This window comes from Leguminivora glycinivorella, chromosome 13 (assembly GCF_023078275.1).
Source record: "Leguminivora glycinivorella isolate SPB_JAAS2020 chromosome 13, LegGlyc_1.1, whole genome shotgun sequence".
Classification (NCBI taxonomy): Eukaryota; Metazoa; Arthropoda; class Insecta; order Lepidoptera; family Tortricidae; genus Leguminivora; species Leguminivora glycinivorella.
The window spans coordinates 2,371,949-2,392,852 of NC_062983.1; the positions used below are offsets into that span (position 1 = coordinate 2,371,949).

General features: G+C 36.6%; 1 protein-coding gene across 1 annotated transcript in view; it reads left to right on the top strand.

Annotated features, from left to right (window-relative positions):
- The window catches only part of LOC125232428 (hemicentin-1), a 380,757-nt gene extending 360,662 nt beyond the window's left edge, over window positions 1–20,095 (top strand). Inside the window, exons 11-18 of the mRNA XM_048138084.1 lie at window positions 6,572–6,728; window positions 7,129–7,268; window positions 7,840–7,976; window positions 9,907–10,072; window positions 16,083–16,236; window positions 16,665–16,840; window positions 17,623–17,771; window positions 19,889–20,095. Of these exons, the coding sequence (XP_047994041.1) occupies window positions 6,572–6,728; window positions 7,129–7,268; window positions 7,840–7,976; window positions 9,907–10,072; window positions 16,083–16,236; window positions 16,665–16,840; window positions 17,623–17,771; window positions 19,889–20,035 (1,226 nt within the window). The 3' untranslated portion in view covers window positions 20,036–20,095. The remainder of the gene's footprint in view (window positions 1–6,571; window positions 6,729–7,128; window positions 7,269–7,839; window positions 7,977–9,906; window positions 10,073–16,082; window positions 16,237–16,664; window positions 16,841–17,622; window positions 17,772–19,888) is intronic.
- The last annotated feature ends 809 nt before the right edge of the window (window positions 20,096–20,904 follow it).

A 20,904-nucleotide genomic window follows, 5' to 3' on the forward strand; every position in this document is an offset into this window, starting at 1 on the left:
ATAAACCCTCCCAAAAAATTTTGTCGGGTCATGTGCCAAACACCCTGTATATATGTCGGCGGCCGATCGTAAAATCCGCCAGATCACGAGATTCCTAGGCATGTCGTGAAACGGCGTAAAATCATGAAATACCTAAAAGTTGCCCAGGCGATCGTCTTGCATGTGCAAAGATTTACCTCCAAATTTTCTACATTTCAATGGGCTTGAAAGTTAATTAAATATGTTTGGTTGCTGAATGCAAGCTTCTCTTCTGTTACTTCAGCGATCTGATAGAATATTACGCCTGTTATTGGCGCGTGGTATTATGTGGGTTAGGTTAATTTCTACCCTACGCCGTGTCAGGCGACGCAACGGAGCCACGCTGTTACGTCGTCGCCTAAATAGAATATTGTTTTTTTTTTTTGTCTGATTTTTACTGTTTTTTCTGCTATACCTATTGTTTTTATTTTTTAGTTTCACAGTGCTTTGGTTTTACTGTTATGCTGTGTAACTTATTTGAATAATAAATAAATAAATAAATAAATAAATTTCAATCTTTGTAAATGGCTTCTTTGTAAATGGCTACATTCTCACAGTTGCTTGTATGCTGTGTAACTTATTTGAATAATAAATAAATAAATAAATTTCAATCTTTGTAAATAGCTTCTTTGTAAATGGCTACATTCTCACAGTTCTCACACCAAAAGCAAATCCAAATTACGTTGCAATTTTTAGTTAGAGCACTGCGTAAGCTGACGGTTTAAGTCGACTGACGCCAGTTGGACGATCTGTGATCCCTTAATGAAAGACACATCTCAATAGATATCTCATGTGATAACATTGGTACTTGGGTGGTTTAGCATAATTATGTTCTTTAAAACCGGCGGCGGCGATTCATTAATTCCAACCCCGTATCAAATTTATTAGGATACATCACAAAATAATTATTCTTCCTAAATACTGGAATTGAATTTTAACGACTCATTTTTTTTTTTTTTAATTTATTTAGAAATCAAACAGCCTTTTACAAGTACGGTTTACAAAAATATATATAAATCTAGGCCTAGAGTTTCCTACATTACTAGATGGTTAAATTTAAGTAAAAATAGTTAACAAAATTACACACGCAGTAGTTGAGTACACACGCAAGGATGCATCTTATAAAATCTACTTAATGAAAAAATAATACAGTTAACAAGAAAACAGTAATTGCCGAACCTTGTTCTTGAAACTGGACAAATTATTAGCAAAAATATCAATATTATTAATCGAATTATTATAAAAGACTCATGAGCCAAAAGTATAAAATGGGAAACTGTGTGTGTCTATTTGTTTGTCCGTCTTTTACGGCAAAACGGAGTGGCGAATTGATGTGATTTTTTAAGTGGAGATAGTTGAAGGGATGGAAAGTGACATAGGCTACTTTTCGTCTCTTTCTTACCCCTCACTTCCCGAAAATGGGGGGTGGAAGTTTGTATAGAACACTTCGCAATTTTCGGATTTAACGCGAGCAAAGCTGCGGGCAAGAGGTAGTTTGCTATACATGTCTGTGGCAAGTTCAAAATGGTAGAAACCACAGCTAAATGCTAAATCGGATTCTAAATTCCCTGGCAACAGTGGCAACTAAAGTCCATTTACGTGCTCTACTCGGAAATGTCTGCGTATGTGTCCGGACTCCGGACGCCGGACCCGGATTTTGGTTGGACGCCTAGATTGCGATTTAGACGCTTAAACCCTGACAACGTTTAGAGTGTCACATACATATGAGTCCTTAGCGTCGGCTTACGGCAACGTGTTTTATTGAAGGGTTCACATTTGATTGGCTTTGTAAGAGTTACCTATTTAGGTTGTAAACTGAAATAGATACCATACACTAAAGAAAAAGCGATCAAGCCCACTGGTGGTGGCGAAGTTGAGAATCGAACCCGGGTTTCCAGCTATCGCGGCTGACGTGATCGACCACTACACCACCACGACCGCCGAGGTACCCGTCGAAATACCTCTACCTCTTTAGGTAATATTTTTTTTGCAAGACCTGAAAGTTTTTAAGAATTTGTAAAAACGTTTGGTTGACAATGTTTTTTTTTTGCAACAACTATTTGACCATTTTTTCAAAGTTGTCCACCCCATTTTTTTTGCTAACATGGGTATTTTTTACGCGATTCATACCCGGAATCGCGAGGCCTTTCGATCCTGATAGGAGAAAAAAAATGTCCCAAGATTTCCATATATTTTTCAAACCTTCCATTCCGTTACCGCGTTTACAAAATGTATGAAGAAATGGTAACGGAATAGGAAACAACCTTGGGACACTTTTTTCTCCTATTAGGACGGAAAGAGCTCGCGATTCTGAATTGAAAGTACATAAAAATTTCCAAATCCAAAAAAAGTGGGGTGGACAACTTTGAAAAAAAAATAGCCCATTTACTATATATATATTGAATACATATTACGTATTAAAATTTAATTTAAGAAAATGCAGAAGAAAATAAAGCCCCCAGAACTGTGGTTCATAGGACCAAGGTTCTAAGGACGAAAAAGAAGGAAATGACACCACAAACCCCCCAAAAATATGCTATATATGCAAACGATTGCTAATGGATCATATTTTTATTAACTGACTTCAAAAAAAGGAGGAGGTTCGCAATTCGACTGAATGTGTTTTTTTTTTTGGGTTTAATAAATGCTTATGAGGTCGTGGCACACTGAACAATACTTGACATGACGTCGCTCCTTGTTGATGAAATCAATCTCCAATTATTTCTGTCTCAAGCGTGAACATTGCTTATAATAAACTAGCGTTCGCCCGCAGCTTCGCTCGAGTTAAATTCTTAAATGCGCGGAATGCCCCGTACAAACTTCTACCACCTATTTTAGGGAAGTAGGAGAATAGAAAGACACCAAAAGTAGCCTATGTCTCTTCATACCTTCAACTATCTCCACTTAAAAAATCACGTCAATTCGTCGCTTCGTCAAACAAACAGACACACACACTTTCCCATTCATAATATTATCCTCATTATAGTATTTAATGATAATAGTTTTAATTTGTAAATAGTATAATAGAAAGTGATACCTGATTATTGTTTTCTGTCACGATGCCTGCACGTATCAAAATAATGTTTCTTTTTAACCCAGTGGTTGACTTTAAGGCATTATGTCCACCTTTTGTACTTATTTTTTTATCTGCAATAAAGAATAAATAAATAAATAAATATTAGTATGGATTTAAAGTGCACGAGTTATCCGTTTTCATACCTATATTTAGTATAAATATAGGTATTTGTAGGTAATATAAAAGATATTATCTTTTATATTCCGTTAAAATACTCACATTCTCCACAGTTTTAAAGACGCCCGCTGAAATATAATATGCTTACTTACCCGCATTCTACCCATAATAAGGTATTAAAACTTGCATTTTCTCTGAAAATGCTTTAAATTTCCCAGCGCTTTTGTGGAATGCAGCGTAAAGGCCTGGGGCAAATTTAATTTACCAGGTAACGGGATAAGGGACACACTCGTTATTATTAATTTTCTCATTAAACGCTTCATGGTTGGGGTTAGGCCTTGATATCCTTTTGATGCTGTTCGCTTCGTCAAAACGCGTTGTTTTTAACCGACTTCAAAAAAGGAGGAGGTTCTCAATTCGACTGAATGTTTTTTTTTTTTTTTTATTTTTTTTTTGTATGTATGTTACTCGATATCTCCGAGAATCGTGGACCGATTTTCAAAATTTTTTTTTGATCGAACCGGTATAACCCCGAGATGGTCCCATTGGCACCAAGTCAGGGTCTGATGATGGGATCCTGGAGAAATCGAGGGAACTCTTCAAATGTTATAGGCACATGTAATGTTTTTAGTCTATTTTTCAAAGGTACACCAGTATTTACGTCTGATGGTAATAATTTTATGTGGCTGAGCTGATGATGGAAGGTCAACTCCTCAATGGTTAGGAGTTTAAGGATAATTCTTTCACTACTGTACATGTATTCGGACTGATACATATAATATCACTAGGAACCACTAAAAATAAACTGAGCTGATGATGGAAGGTCAACTCCTCAATGGTTAGGAGTTAAAGGATAATTCTTTCACTACTGTACATGTATTCGGACTGATACATATAATATCACTAGGAACCACTAAAAATCAACAAATAAATAAACTTTTTAACAAAAAATAAAACCGCCTTCAAAAATAAGCGCGTTACAAAACACAGAGAAACTAAAAAGCCAAAAATAATAAACCTCTCAATTCAGATTTCTTATCATATTGCAATAAGCTAAACATCCAAATTATAAACAAATCAATTATTTTTGGAGTCGGTACCAGCCTGTGTATGGTTGGGTGGGTCAAACAGGCAATAGCAAGGCGACGAATAGGTCTGGTACCGACTACAAAAATAATTGATTTGTTTATAATTTGGATGTTTAGCTTATTGCAATATGATAAGAAATCTGAATTGAGAGGTTTATTATTTTTGGCTTTTTAGTTTCTCTGTGTTTTGTAACGCGCTTATTTTTGAAGGCGGTTTTATTTTTTGTTAAAAAGTTTTGGCACATCTCGGACAATGTCGATCAAATATATGAAAGAGGCGCGTTCCTACGGCAGTCTAAGCTCGTGTAGGTGAACGCGTACCATGCTTGCATGAGTGAGGTATGACAGGTCGACTGGTCAAGTTTTAACAGGCGGTAACTGTGAAGTAACCGAGAGGGGGTGCGCGCTGCGCGGCACTTTCAGCGGAGAACGGGAGTGGCCATACTGTATGATTGTCTGTGGCTATGGTTAGCGGTAAACTCAAATGGAATTGGGCGGGGCATGTTGCCAGGCAGAGTGATGGCAGGTGAACCGAATGGTAGCCGCTATCGGATGTAAGAAGCGCCTGGCATCCATTGGCTCGTTGGGTGGACGACATTCGAAAAACTGCGGAGCACTTCTGGATGAGATTAGCCCAGGACCGGGATAAGTGGCGTACACGAATGGAGGCCTATGTTCAGCAGTGGGCGATTAGTGGCTGAAATGATGATGATGATGACGATGATAGTCTGTGGTTATCGTTAACGGTAAACTGATGTTTGGTCATCATATCAATTACAGCTGAAGGCTCGAACATAATCGCTGCTTCAATAACGGTGACGGTATGAATTTGCAGTGATGCATTATAATGTGCGTACCGTTTTTATTGCAACCTCCACAACTCAAACGTGATTGCGTAGATAGTACTTCCGTGATTGTGTGGATACTTGGATAGGAACCATTCAAGTCATAAAATCCTAAGTAACGTAGTTTAACTTGTCTGTATAAACTTGGTAGAGATTTTTCCAGTCGCTTCTTGCAGTAGGTATATAATTTTTATTCAATACTTCTTTCGTAATTTAATCTTATACTTTTAAACGAGCAATTCTTGTATATTTATTTATTTATTTATACCGACGATCTCGGAAACCGCTCTAACGATTTCGCTGAAATTTGTTATGTGGGGGTTTTCGGGGGTGAAAAAAACGCGAATTTTCGAGTTTTCATGAGTTTTTCTTTCGCGTTAGTAAATGTAAAATATGGTCGTTAATTTCGCCGCGCGCGCATCGATTCCGCTTAGCTCAGTCGTACGAGGTCGGTCTAATGTACGCAGATAGATCGTAGGTGTCAGGGTTTCGAATCCCGGCCAGAAATTAAGTTTTTGTTTTTTGTCTTTTTTTTGTTTTTGTATTTATAAGAGTTCTTTTTTATCTAAAGACGTGATATATTATTAAAATAGAACCGAGCGAAGCTCGGTCGCCCAGATATTATCTCTTAAAATATCAAAATTTCATTATTAACACAACTCATTATTTTCTCATTAAAATGGCCCTGGCTATCTTGGCAAACTTGGCACTATCAATCTAGATTAAACCCCAACTTTGATAGTTTTCTTGCTATTTTCATCATTATAGAGTTTCACTCTTATTCTTCATTATTCTGGTGCCATGACCCAGGATAAGTATAACTTTTTCTAAGTTATATCGTAGAAGTTAATGGAAACTGAAATTGGTGGCTTTTGCTTGAAGTTATTGTCGATAAAATAAAGCTTTCAGGATTTTATAGTGCTTTTAGAATCTGAGAATTATTTAAGAATTTTAACGGTTTGCTTCTTGTTGTGTCAAGAAAACTTGTAAATTTTATTCAAAATCGGCTTTCAAAGATATTCCCTACAATACTAAAGGTGTGCTTTAGTGTGCCAATACCCATAAGAAACAATTAGCGGACGCGAAATTCGGTAACAGACGGTTTGGTGCAACCGATCCTTAGTTGACGACCCGTTTGTTGATTCACTTATATCATTAAAATCACTTATATCAAAAAAACTTATATCGTTAAATAAGACAAAAGCTGGACCAGTGATTATAATTAATTAGTAATTTTATGAATGTTCTTACGAGAATAAATTACCAACTAATTTATTATTTATTTGTCAGATTGATGTTCATCCTGAAACAAATGAATTTGACGACAGATATTTTAAAGATTTTCAAACGTCAGGATGTTTTTATAAATATATTATGTTAAAGGTGTTATTTTTATTTTATTATTCATTTACTATTTACGTCAACAGATGCTCCAGTATGCGCCCAACAACGCGATGGAGAACTTTTCGGTGCCCTCAAGCATGAAACTGTATCTCTACACTGTTCCGTCGACGCAAACCCGGCTGTCACGTCGTTTCATTGGACGTTTAACAATTCTGGAGAGCAAACGGATCTAGCGCCTAAGTATGTATTTCATAAGATATTGAAATCCTTCAAAACCAGAGTTTCGTCTGGTTGGCTTTGCATGTCGAATTATTTGAGGTCAAGTCTTGATAGAATTTATGCCATTTAATACCTGATAACGGATCACGTTGGAGTAATCACACAACAATAATATATATTGCATGTCCCTCCTAGAAGTCTTAGATATAGTCAAGTATGTGTGCGTAGTCACAAGTATTAATAATTGATAATTGTTTTACATAATTATACGAGTTAGATAATATTGTTGCATAAAAAGACATGATTCACTATTACCGGAAAAATAAAAGTCTCACTCTTGTCCAATTTTTTTCAAACCCCTGTGTGACCTTGAAGCTTTACATCTCATCATTGATATCATATTTTCATATTTTTCTTCTAGATTATTCAACAGCAACGGGCACAAGTCGACCTTGAACTACACCCCCACCACAGACATGGAATACGGCACGCTCATGTGCTACGGCAAGAACTCTGTGGGCCAGCAGAAGGTGCCGTGTTCTTTCCAGCTCGTGGCGGCTGGTGAGTCGGTGGAGATGGTCTTCATTTGTTTTTCTAGTTGGCCATCGTTGGCTTTAGAATCTTCGATAGAACTGATCATTTGTTGTTTGGTTGGTCATCGCTGGCCATACTTAGAATCCTCTGTGGGCCTGATCTTCTTTAGTTCAGATCAATAGTTTTCATTATTCAATTATCATAATGTTTTTCTTTACGGCTAGTAAAGGATACGCGGATCTCTAAAGGGAGGGCGACCTTCGGTTTGAAAATATTGATTTAGATTACAGATTGTCATCCTTGGCCAAAAAATCTCAATTGAATCTGATCTTTATTCATTTAGATTGTCATCATTGACCACATTACCTTTACTGATGGTTGTTGCAGTGACTGAAGAGGCACTTAGACAAGATAGCCTACATGTCGCGCTAAAATTTTCTGCAGATTTAAATGCAATCTAAAGCAAAGTTCTTGTTTAGATTAGAGGCCTTTATTAGGTTTCTGGCGGCACTTTCCACAAAATTATTTCGGTGGATAGTCAATATTTAGGTAGGCAGGTTTTGAGTGCCATAACTTATCTGTGTACCTTATTAACCAGGTCGTCCATTCCACCTCCAAAACTGCACTGTGGCGAACCAGAGCATCGACTCCTTATACGTGGAATGCGTTGAGAACTTCGATGGTGGCCTCCCCCAGACTTTCCTTATGGAGTTGCTGGAGCTGCCATCTTTGATCGTAAGTTTTAAGTTTCTTGAGATTCAGAAATGTTATTCTCATAAATTTCATCGAATTGAATACCGTGAATTGTTGAGTTTACACTCAAGTAGTTAAATCGTATATTTTAATGTGAATATACCTACATCAAAAATAAACTTTAGATATTTGGTTAATTTGAAGATTTATCTTATTTTTATTAAAATAACCCTTGCCCAATCTTAAGTACTGGCATAGAAAAAATGTTATCAATGTAGATTATTCTGACTATAATCAATATAATCATTACTTTATAAGAGTAATTCGATTAGCTGAGCGTTAAAAATACTAAACTGGTTATCATTTAAGCTTTTTTTCTAAAAAGTTATACAAAGTATAGGTACACACTTCGGTATAATATTTTATGGAAACATATTCGTTGTTAGACTTTTCTACGATTTTTTGTCACGGTTTGTTTTATAAATAAAACTGCAGTCATAGAAAAGCCTAAAAAAATAAAATTGGTTCGAACTGAATGCAAAATTCGCTGAACTCTGTCCAAATGCTTGACAAACAATACAGCACAACATGTACCACAATCATTTGATAGCGTTCGGAAAAAAAAACTGCATTGGCACTTGTATATACGGATTATGGCCGAATTTCGTTTTCACGCGAACCAGTTTTACTTGACCTTGAAATCATAACCAATTTGCTATGATTTGAACGTAATAATTGTCCATTTGTGTCTCTGACTGGCTCAGACATGCTGGTTCTGTATGGATGGTGCAGTATTCAACCTGAAAGTCATTGCAATGATTTGATAGCGCCGATACAACGCGAGCAGGCAGTTTATCGCACGTACAGTGAAGTAGAGTGTCTGTTCGGTAGTTGAGGAATGTAGTGGACCCCATATATTTCACTCTTTCTGTCTTCTCTTTCCGAACAGACTTTACACTTTTTTTGTTATAAATGGGCTTACTCTTGGCCACAGACTAGCCAAAGGCAAAGACGTGGCCTATGATGGAGTGATCTCGCTCAGAAGATCCCTGTTCACCCTAGATTTGAAGGTTGCCGGGTTATATAAGCTCGGAAATATAGCCGCCGGCACCGAATATTATTTAAGCTTTATATTTAAGCTGAGTGATACTGTACGGTACATCAATTAATGGATTATTGTAGATGTGTGATTTATATTATTATAGGTGAAGTTCGCCCGAAATAAACAAGATATTATATTATAATATAGTAACTATCCCATCGGTATCAAAATACTGTTTACGCAGAATTTTGTTCATTGACCATTGCTCAAATATGTATGACGTTGGTAAATTATTTAAATATATGTCTTGAGATAAGTACTTACTTTATTACGATTCTAAGCTTAGCACCTAAAACTAGCGCAATATCTAAAATTTGTCTCTGTAATATTTTAATATAGCTAATATAACACACCCGTGGTACGTAGTGGAGATTAAATTAGTTTCGGAGAGTTATGTAACAAAACTTTGCTTTTACTACGTCTTTAAAATTACATCAGAGCTTCGATAGAAGTTTTGAGCTAGACGTATAAAATAGGACATAAAATTCTCTTGTTCTCTTGTTAATAGTATATTGGAAAAAATAAACGGATTATTTTAAAGGTCGTCTGTTTCATTAGGATCTAGCAATTTGAAATTTCTGTTATCACTTTTAGTGACAAAAGTTTAACGCTTTCCAACTGAAAAATCGAAGTTTTGAAGAAGAAGAATTTTGAATTTTAATGGCATAGTGTTAAAATTGACAATTGGCAGGTGTATACTATAAAAAAATTATTGCACACATTACTGATACAATTTTTTATTAGTTTCAGAGTAATCAACCCAATGATACTCTGCATACTTTTTTTTTAAATTTTTTACTTTGAGATTTATAGTTTTTCAAATGAAATTACACCATTATGTCACTTTTACTAGCAAATTATCTTCAACAGGTCCGCTACAACGTCTCAACAAACCGGACGCCCCCTTTCTTCGAGATCAAAGGGCTCCCGCCCGGCGTCAGTTATCGCATCGACTTATACGCCGTCAACGCGAAGGGACGCAGTGACGTGTCGACAATTGAAACTGTCACCTTGAAAGGACAAGCCAAGTATACTGGTAAGTAAAGCGGTCCCACGAAGGTACCTTGAGGTACGCCTTAACATTTAAGATAATTTCTTATGTAAAATTGTGACTAAATCATAATGACTGGATTTCAAGTTTTAATTGAAGTGCAAAATCGTATCTTAATCAAATAGTAACCCGGTGTTAAGCTAAGTTTCCATAATTATATCGTAAATTTAATAACTTACGTGTCGTAAGCTTTAGTAAAATCGGAACAATAAACACAATCTTGTTCAACAATTATTTTCCGCCGTTAACTTTAAATGATTGGTCGTTCGAACACAACACACAACATTCGAACCCACAATACCTACACGTATCGGGAAAATTGGAGGAATATTTTGCTGAATTACCTATATTATATGGTATGTTAAAACCCGAAGTCACTAATGAAGTCAACTGCGGCCGTGCCGTATTTCCTGATTGCAGTCGAATAAACTACCCGCGGCCGAGCAAACCGCCAATTTGAGAAACATTTGCACTAAAATGCTGTGCCTGTATATAAAATGGCTTATTTAAGTTGGATATTAATGGTTCTTACGACGTTTGGGAATGGAGTGATTACGCTTGTGATTGTGTGATTATTTAAAGTTGACTTTAAATTCGAGGCTCGAGTGCTTTGACATGCATGGTACTTTAAAATCACCTGTTGTTTTTGAAATTCGCTTCAATACTTTTATAAAAAGGTTCACTTTTCTAAATCACCTGAGGAGGAGTTACTATTTTGTTATAAAACGAGTGGCCATGGAATGTAATTGAGTATGATTAGAATAATGGTGTTTGGATCGACTGTGTATAAATCGGAAGCGATCATGCTAGGCTTGTATACCTGCTAAATATAATTTACTAAGTTTAATGTTAAACTAAAGGTGGCAAGGGGAGTCAAAATACCTACTATGTAAGTGTTTATAATAACTTTATTCGTGTTGTTTATAAATTCTGTATAATCGTTTGCCGCCTGTCATATTGACTCATGTATTTGAGAGAAAGCTACATAACACTTTTACTAATCAGTTTTGAGTTTAGTAACTATTATTATTTATTATTTAGAAAAGGATGGACACCAGAAATCAAAACACGGAACAAAATTTAACTTAAAATAACTAAAACAGTTTCATGTTTAGGATTCAATGTTCATTATTCTCGTGTTTAGTTCTTTTTATCCACGTTGAATCGTTTGTATGTCAAAAAAGTGTCATAGTAAATTCCCATATTTTTAATTATCTTTCTACTAATTTCCTGTTTTAGTACAAGAAATGTTAACTACATCAAAGGCAATAAACGTCAGGGCTGCGTTTATTTTCCGACATTTGCCGGAAGACGACTGCATTAAAAACTGCATACAATAAACTATGGCTCCTATTAGATCTTCAACCGTATCGTTAGTGTTTTAAAATGCTGTTTCCCTTGTTGGTCAATACTGTGGAGTCTTTAGTTTCTATTTTATAACTTGCTGTAAATTAATTAAAACAGAACTGCATCAAACAAACCTGGGCTGTTTCGGTACAATTTGATTTCGGGAGTGAAATTTTGTAGGGAAATGCAGTTTATCAGCAATATGAAAACCGGCCAAGTGCGAGTCGGGCTCGCGCACAAAGGGTTCCGTAGCAGCAAATATAATAAACTTATTATGTCAATTTATACACCTGCCAAAATTACAGTTAAATCAACCTATCTCAAAAACTATAAGAGATACTTTGATCAAACCAAAAATCGTTGAAAGAGTTAATTAGCATGCATCACCTCTATTTTTTTTAGAATTTTATACCCCGTAGTTATAAAAATAGAGGGGGGGGGGACATACTTTTTACGACTTTGAGAGCTGATATCTCAAAAACCGTTCACTTTAAGAAAAATGTTTTTTAGAAAACTTTATATCATTTTAAAAGACCTTTCCATTGATACCCCACACGGGTATGTACATCGAAAAAAAAATTTTCATCCCTCAGTTACATGTATGGGGGGCCCCACCCCCAATTCTTTTTTTTACTATTTAGTGTCATAATTTTGTAGCGGTTCATACAACACATATTCCCATCAAATTTCATCACTGTAGTACTTATAGTTTCCGAGTAAATCGGCTGTGACAGACGGACAGACGGACAGACGGACAGACGGACAGACGGACATGACGAAACTATAAGGGTTCCGTTTTTGCCATTTTGGCTACGGAACCCTAAAAATGATAAATGGTGACATTTTTGAATATTACCTATTTCCTTTGATTTTAATTTGGAATATTATAAACTGCGTTCGATCTACGTAGAATGCTAACATAAAATATTTTTTTAAAGGTTTTTTTTTATCAAAATCAGAATCTCTTTATTTGTGAAAACATAGGTACATTTTAGGTGGTAACAGTTTACATGTTGTTTTTCTATGTTTTATTTACCCGCGCGTGCAGGTTCCTTTTTGATTGCACGTAGGTACTTATTATCTTTGATGTTTGACACAAATCGGAACAATTATGTTCAAACTATAGACGTATTTCATTTAAGTGAGGTATCAAAGTTCGTACTTTTCCCTAGATAATTATTATTTTTTCTGCTTTAGTAATTTTCCTTTGATTCGTTTCAACAAATGTAATATGTCATAATAAATGCACTATTGTAATGAGCAATTTATCAAATTTGCTGTTCATGTTCGATATTCTCATTATAAAACCTCGTAAATAAGCTAATGTTCTTGGTTACATAATCTTTCTTTGAAGTGTCTGTTAATCTAAATATATAAAAGAAGAAGCTGACTGACTGACATATCAACGCACAGCCGAAACCGCTGGTCCTAGAGATTTCAAATTTGGCACGTAGGTTCCTTATGTAGTGTAGAGGAGCACTAAGAAAGGATTTTCCAAAATTCATCTCCTAAGGGGGTCAAATGGGGGTTCAAAGTTTGTATGGGGAAACAAGATTAGTTTGACTATTTTATTCGAAACTTCACAGGAAGATTCCTTAAGACATATGACTGAATACGTGTTTCAGGTTTTTTGAAAATTTAACCCCTAAAAGGGTGAAAAGGGGGTGATAAAGTCAAAAAATCAATATGGGTATCGTTTTTATGGTTTATCGGGTCGCTGATCACGATAAATACAACGTTTTTAAAATCTAACGAGGCGGAAGTGAAATACCTTCTCCCCTGTTGTGGTGCAATGGGGTTTAAATATCAAAAAAATATATAAAAGAAGATATTGACTGACTGACTGACATATCAACACACAGCCGAAACCGCTGGTCCTAGAGATTTCAAATTTGGCACGTAGGTTCCTTATATAGTGTAGAGGAGCACTAAGAAAGGATTTTCCAAAATTCACCTCCTAAGGAGGTCAAATGGGGTTCAAAGTTTGTATGGGGAAACAAGATTAGTTTGACTATTTTATTCGAAACTTCACAGGAAGATTCCTTAAGACATATGACTGAATACGTGTTTCAGGTTTTTTGAAAATTTAACCACTAAAAGGGTGAAAAGGGGGTGATAAAGTCAAAAAATCAATATGGGTATCGTTTTTATGGTTTATCGGGTCGCTGATCACGATAAATACAACGTTTTTTAAAATCTAACGAGGCGGAAGTGAAATACCTTCTCCCCTGTTGTGGTGCAATGGGGTTTAAATATATAAAAGAAGATATTGACTGACTGATTGACATATCAACACACAGCCGAAACCGCTGGTCCTAGAGATTTCAAATTTGGCACATAGGTTCCTTATATGGCGTAGAGGAGCACTAAGAAAGGATTTTTCAAAATTCTCCTCTTAAAAGGGTGAAATGGGGGTTCAAAGTTTGTATGGGGAAACAAGATTAGTTTGACTATTTTATTCGAAACTTCACAGGAGGATTCCTAAAGACATATGACTAAATACATTTTTCAGGTTTTTTGAAAATTTGACCCCTAAAGGGGTGCAAAGGGGTAAAGTCAAAAACACAATATGGGTATCGTTTTTATGGTTTATCGGGTCGCTGATCACGATAAATACAACGATTTTTAAATCTAATGAGGTGGAAAAGAAATTTTCTCCCCTGTTATTGTGCAATGGGGTTAAAATATCCAAAATAGCCATAAGTATAGCTTTAGTTTTTATCTTTACTTCTGGTTCAAGAGATTTCAAATTGACACGGAAGTTCCTTAGAGGAGCACTAAGAAAGGATTTTTCAAAGTTCACCTCCTAGCATGATAATTTGACAGGGGCAAGGACAGGGACAGGGCCAGGGACAGGGACAGGGACAGGGACAGAGACAGGGACAGGGTCAGGGACAGGGACAGGAACGGGATAGGGTTAGGGATAGGGATAGGGATTGGGATTGGGATTGGGATAGGGATAGGGATATGGATATGGATAGGGATAGGCATAGGCATAGGCATTGGGATTGGGATTGGGATTGGGATTGGGATAGGGATAGGGATAGGGATAGGGTTAGGGATAGGGATAGGGATAGGGATTGGAATTGGGATTGGGATAGGGATAGGGATATGGATAGGGATAGGGATAGGGTTAGGGATAGGCATTGGGATTGGGATTGGGATAGGGATAGGGATTGGGATTGGGATTGGGATAGGGATAGGGATAGGGATATGGATAGGGATAGGGATATGGATAGGGATAGGGATAGGGATAGGGATATGGATAGGGATAGGGATAGGGATTGGGATTGGGATAAGGATAGGGGTAGGGGTAGGGGTAGGGGTAGGGGTAGGGGTGGGGATAGGGATAGGGATCGGGATCGGGATCGGGATAGGGATAGGGATAGAAATAGGGATAAAAATAGGGGACGGGGACGGGGATAGGGATAGGAGAGGGACGGGGACAGGGACGGAACGGGGACGGGGACAAAGATAGAGATAGGGACGGGGATAAGAATAGGGATTGGGGTCGGAATAATCGGTCGGCAATCGATATTTAGGCAGTGTAAAATGCAGGTGGCCCAGTGGGAAGGTATTAGTAAGTAGGCATCGGCGAGTATCCTGCATCCGTAAACTATTACATTCAATGTGCTGTAAGAAGATCGTTGTTTGCTTGCCTTTTATATGTTTACGTTTGCAATAAGTATAAGCAAAATGGAAAAAATTGTAAGCGATAATGCAAGGAAGTACTTTTTACCCTACCGACCATAGCGTCGAGATAGGCTATGTGGGTTGTATGAAGTTTCCCCAGTATAAATATTTATATAGGTAAAATACATACATATTCGCACCTACGCTGTGGTCGCTGTGTAACAATTCTACAATCATTGCAAGAATTTCTTTTAAAACAATATTAATATGTGTAAGGTACAGTCAGCCAAAACCGGACCGTACAGCAAATAGATCAGTTATAATGGCCCTCCAGTCGAGAATTGCCCCGCTTTAATCGAAATAATCGCGGACAGATGTACCTACAAAGAAACCTACGGATCCAAATGAAAATCTTATTTTTTGTAAACGTTTCAATAAGAATACTTTTATTACGCGGGCGAAGCCGCGGGTAAAAGCTAGTTAAGTATATGTTTGGTATCAAAGTTGTTTACATAATTTCCTTTAATGCGTTATTTGGAAATCGTTGTTTAGTTTATGTGTCTTTTGCGTGAAATTCTTAGATTTCTTTCTTTGATAGCGGTTTTACTTGGAAAGCTGATACATGTGATCAAGGTTTTGAAAAGACAGTTGTAGGTACTAAATACATCACTTTGAGTCTTTAATGTTATTATACATAACAGCGCGATGATAGTATTCTATTTAAATAAATCTAAATTTTGAAGTTTTATTTGTGATCGTTATTCAAAAAAGTATATTGTAAAGAAGTCTTGGTGCGGTAAAAAATCATTAAAGATAATAATTTATTTCATTTTTATTAGGTGGTGCAACTTTTACAAACTGATGGTACTTAGTAATACATAGTTTTGCAAAATAAAAATAACATACAATCCCGATGTAGGTATTTTGAAATTGTCAAAATCAAAATGAAGTCATGACGTTTTAAAACTCCATAAATGTTGCTGGGATTTGGGTAAAACACTTTGTTTTGTTACAGGTGAAAGCAACACACTTGGCGTTTCACCAGTCTTAGCTTCGATCGCAGCAATGTCTGCTCTCCTGGCTACAGCTGTTTGTGGAGTGCTGGCTGTCTTGTACAGAAGACATGCTAACAGACATCGGGGGTTGCCGGCGAAACATGCGCCTCTGAAGTAAGCGAAGTGTTTAATATGGTCGTAGATAATAACTAAAATGTTTATAAGCAGTATCGCCTAACAGAACATAATTCTTATCTTCCTATTATGTAGTTTATTTGAGAATGACGTTTTATACTGCATCCTGATGACTAGCTAAATCGGTTTGAATTTTAAGAAAAGTAGAAGCGCCAGAATCAGACCATTATTTGTTTAATCGTATGTCACAAAAATAGGCGACTAACATTTTGAGGTTCCAGTTTTAGACGATAAAACTAGTCAAAAAGAATACAAATTTAAAAAGTCAACATTTGTGAATTTAAAACAGCTTTCCAGATCATTCTGATCGTCAAAATCCCGCTTCCAGAAACCACATTAAAAAAAGCATCCCGTATTCTGATATAATTCCAAGCCTTGTGTTCACAACAGTCTTATTTTCCCCCTAGCGAGGCGATGTACATGGAGCGTGCAGCACACACCCCTACGCCCGTGAAAGAAGCAGAGTCCCGAGCCAGCAGCACGGAACCGCGGGGGGAGACGCGCGGGGTGCGCGGGGCGCTCTTACATGCGCCTGATCCGAGAGAGGATGACGCTGATCCTGATATTATACCTTGTTTATATGGTGAGTTATAAACTAGTAAGTAACCTGTCTAGTCCCGTTTTTTCTTCTTGGTCGACTACATAGAGGACCTGATATTAAAGCAGTAGGGATTGCAAAAGCAGCATAGACCAGCGGGGTGAAAACTGCGGAGTACCGGGGGGCATAGCTACATGTGTGTAACCCCAGGAAGGATTACGCTGATTCTGATGTCATTTTTATGTACCTGGTGACATTCATGGATGGCTTGCCCTTAGCCTAGTCACTTGTGGTCGGCGCAACATGTATCCTCTTTCTCACATATTCCATGCACCTTTTTCTCAGTTCTCGTCTCAAGTTAATTCCTTCGACATTTAACTGTAATACCTTTCTCGTCACATGACTTTCATCCCGTCGCATCACATGCCCATTCTATTACTATTATAGGGTTATTAATTTAAGATGTTCGAAAAACGAAGGGGTGTTATAAGTTTGACGTGTGTCTGTCTGTTTGTCTGTATGACTGTGTGTGTGTCTGTCTGTGGCATCGTAACTCCCGAACGGATGAACCGCTTAAGATTTAGTTTTTTTTGTCTGAAAGCTGAGCTAGTCGGGAGTGTTCTTAGCCATGTTTCATGAAAATCGGTCTACTATGTCGTGGTCGGGGTTTTTTTTAACTACTTAAATATCTTCATTCATGCACATTTTCCTCGGTTTTCTTCTTCCGTTACGTCCTTTCACATTCACATTCATGCGTAATTTCTTCTTGTTGACTTTTATCCCCTCATGATCATGTTCCCAATTTGAATTTTTTTCTTTGTCCACAGAACGGAGGCCAGTCTCCAACGGCTACATGAGCCTCCAGCGGCCTCCCTCGGCCTCCAAGTTGCCGAAGGTGGAGGAGATCCGCGCGGACCCCGACGGGGCCTACTACGCGGACCTGAGGAAGAAGGATTATAGAATACCTTTAACTAGTGTGAGTATTATAATTGATTAGATCTGTTTGTAGGTCTGTACAGTCAGCTGCAGAGAAAAGTAGACCCCCTTGCATACAAATTTCTATGCAAGGGGGTCTACTTTTTTCTGCAGCTCACTGTACTATAAACCAAACGTGTTTTTATTCCTTAGGACTAAAAAAATATCTTCATAACTTTTTTGGAAAGAGTTAATGTCAACGTGTTCCTTTATTTAGGTACCAATAAATTCGGTATTTAAAACTAAGACTAAGTTAATAAGCAAGGTCAATATACAATTTCTTTTTATTATTATAAATGAGCTTACTCTTGGCTACATGCAACCTAGCCAAAGGCAAAGACGTGGCCTACGATGGATTGAGCTCGCCCAGATGCCTGTTTACACTAAATATGAAGATTTTAGTTGGACCAACGAGGGTTGAAAAAAAAACTCTCGTAATTTTATATGTACTTTGCTCAAACATACGGTCTGATTCTACTGACATCAAATCTTCAGATTAGATTCGTTTTTGACACCGATTTTGCGATTGACATTGCAACCTGATCTAATATTAGGCGTACCGAAGACTGATAAGATATATTCTTAATTTTTTTCCATTTTTATATTGACTTTAGTAATATTGTAAACAGTTACACGAGTTAGAAGTCACGAAAGCCGGATACTCTTTACTTGATAAGGGATCTTCTCCATAACCTTTTTGAAGAACAAATAACATTTTTCATTTTCATTTCATTTTTCATTCATTAATTTCATTTAATTTTTTCATTTATCCATAAATACATTTCCTAAAACTAATTAAAACAATCCATTGAAATCCATCCACTTCAAAAAAGTATAATTGCGATTGTTCTTGTTACTATGGCACTTGAAGTTTTAATAAGTGGGCAGAACTTTCATAACGGAGATATTATTCTGACCTTTTCCTAGAAATATTATTTGTTAAACTTTTATTGGGGTCGATTCTGTTTAAAATAATATACCTGATGCCTAAAAACATTGTTTCTTACGTTAAAGTTTTACGGGAAGACCTAGGGATAGCGATATCGAATTTATTTTAAATATACCTATTAAATAAGAATAATATAATGGATATTTAACAGCTAACTATGAGAAAGTTATATGTTATAGCGGCTGTATTACGAGTCCACAAAAGTAAAAAAAAAATTGATGTGACGGTGTTATCACGAAGACGTAAAAAAAGTCTTATCCCGCCAGTGTACTGTAAATCTAAATTTGGAAAAAGACAGTATCAGGCATTATCAGTACAGTCATACAGTACACAGTACAGTATGACTGTGAAAAAACCGTAGTGAAGTGGATACAAAACATAACATATGATGAAACAGAAATGTTAATAGGGTGATGAGTAGAAAAAGACACGCGCATATTTTCATAATGTAAGGTACCATTATTATTTTATTCCACATCTCAAATCTTTAACTGTGTACAAATAAATGTAGTTGAAAACTGAGGAAGAGCGGGGCTTCCTGTCACAGGTATTATAAATACTTACTAGGAAGTCTCAACCTGCGAGTGTTATGTTGTAAATTGGTTTATGAAATAAATGCTTTTGATTTAAGATTATCTGCACTGCAATAGTATACGACATCCTTGTCAACTTTTCTAAATTTAGATACCTGAATCTGTAAATTTTTGCGGTCAGATTTTTTTTTTGTTCAGATATACATATCTTTTTGTTTATCGATTACAGATAGTCACTTCTGACACATTGTTTGATCCGCCACTGTTCATAGTGACTGTACTAGAAATCAAAACAAAAGTCATTTCTTCTAAATGTCTGTGAACGTCATTCAATTTAAAAAATGCTTCCGTATAGTTCATCATCATCCTTGCGTTATCCCGGCATTTTCTGCCATCTGACCTTCCAACCCGAAGGGTAACTAGACCTTATTGGAATTAGTCCGGTTTCCTCACCATATTTTCCTTCACCAAAAAGCGACTGGCAAATATCAAATGACATTTCGCACATATGTTCCGAAAAACTCATTGGTGCGAGCCGGGGTTCGAACACTCGCACGCAATTACCGCTATCCAGCGCTTCCGTATAGATACTAACAATAAATATATTTATAATGTATCCTTTTTTATTTGTTACAGTCGTATCATAGTTTAGGACGAGTGAACAAAGGCGTGAACGCCTGCAGCCCGTCTTCGGCGACCGGCGTGACGTCATCACTGACGGCGCACCGACTCCGGCCCGAGGTAGTCACGACATCTCATCGGGTGCAGGAGAGCTGTATATAAATAAGTAGGTTAGGGTAGGGTATGGCGCAGGAATTGGTTGAGAGACGAATCTTGAAAATAGGCTACTAGACTCATATCGAATTTGGCACAATCAATGATTGTCTTCTGTGGTATTTGACATAAAAAAAAATGATTGATAGATTCCGACTCAGACTCAGACTTTTTTTTTTCCCCATTTATAATATTTTATTTATTTATTTATTTCGGGAAACAAACAGCATGAAATAATACAAAATAGTTATTGTTAAAAAGTAATACATTTTTACATGTCAAATAGTTATAAATCTACATATTAAAAACATTATGAGTATTAATTTATTTTGTGTATTAAAAGTGTATAGCAAATAAAGAATACATACATACATTAAAAGTGTATAATGACTACGTATTTTCGATTTAAAATGTGTGTATTTTTTTGGCCACCGATGACGCTGTCAGCGATTTAGTGACGTCATAGAATACAAACCTAATTTCATTTCGAAACACACTGACATAATGACATTTATGCCTTATACTTAAATGTCAGAAAATGTTGTTTTCGAGTCGAATGACATCATGCATAAATGATTCTATAGATTAATATGGCTGATATTGTTTTCGCCTGATTACGTAAAAGTATACTTAATTTTTTTTTTTGCTGTTTTAAGTCATAATAAAATATGGTAATATTTTATTTCGGTTAATTGTACAGTACTTAATCATATAAGACAGACTTTAAAAAAGGGTCAAGTAGCCTATTGATGGAATGGTGTAGAGGAATTTGTTGAAAAGTGCTGTTCTGGTACAACTTGCCTTCTCGCAGATCCATAACTCCATACTTGAAACCGCGTTCGATGAATGAGTACGAACTCTTGCAAGAACGAAGGTTA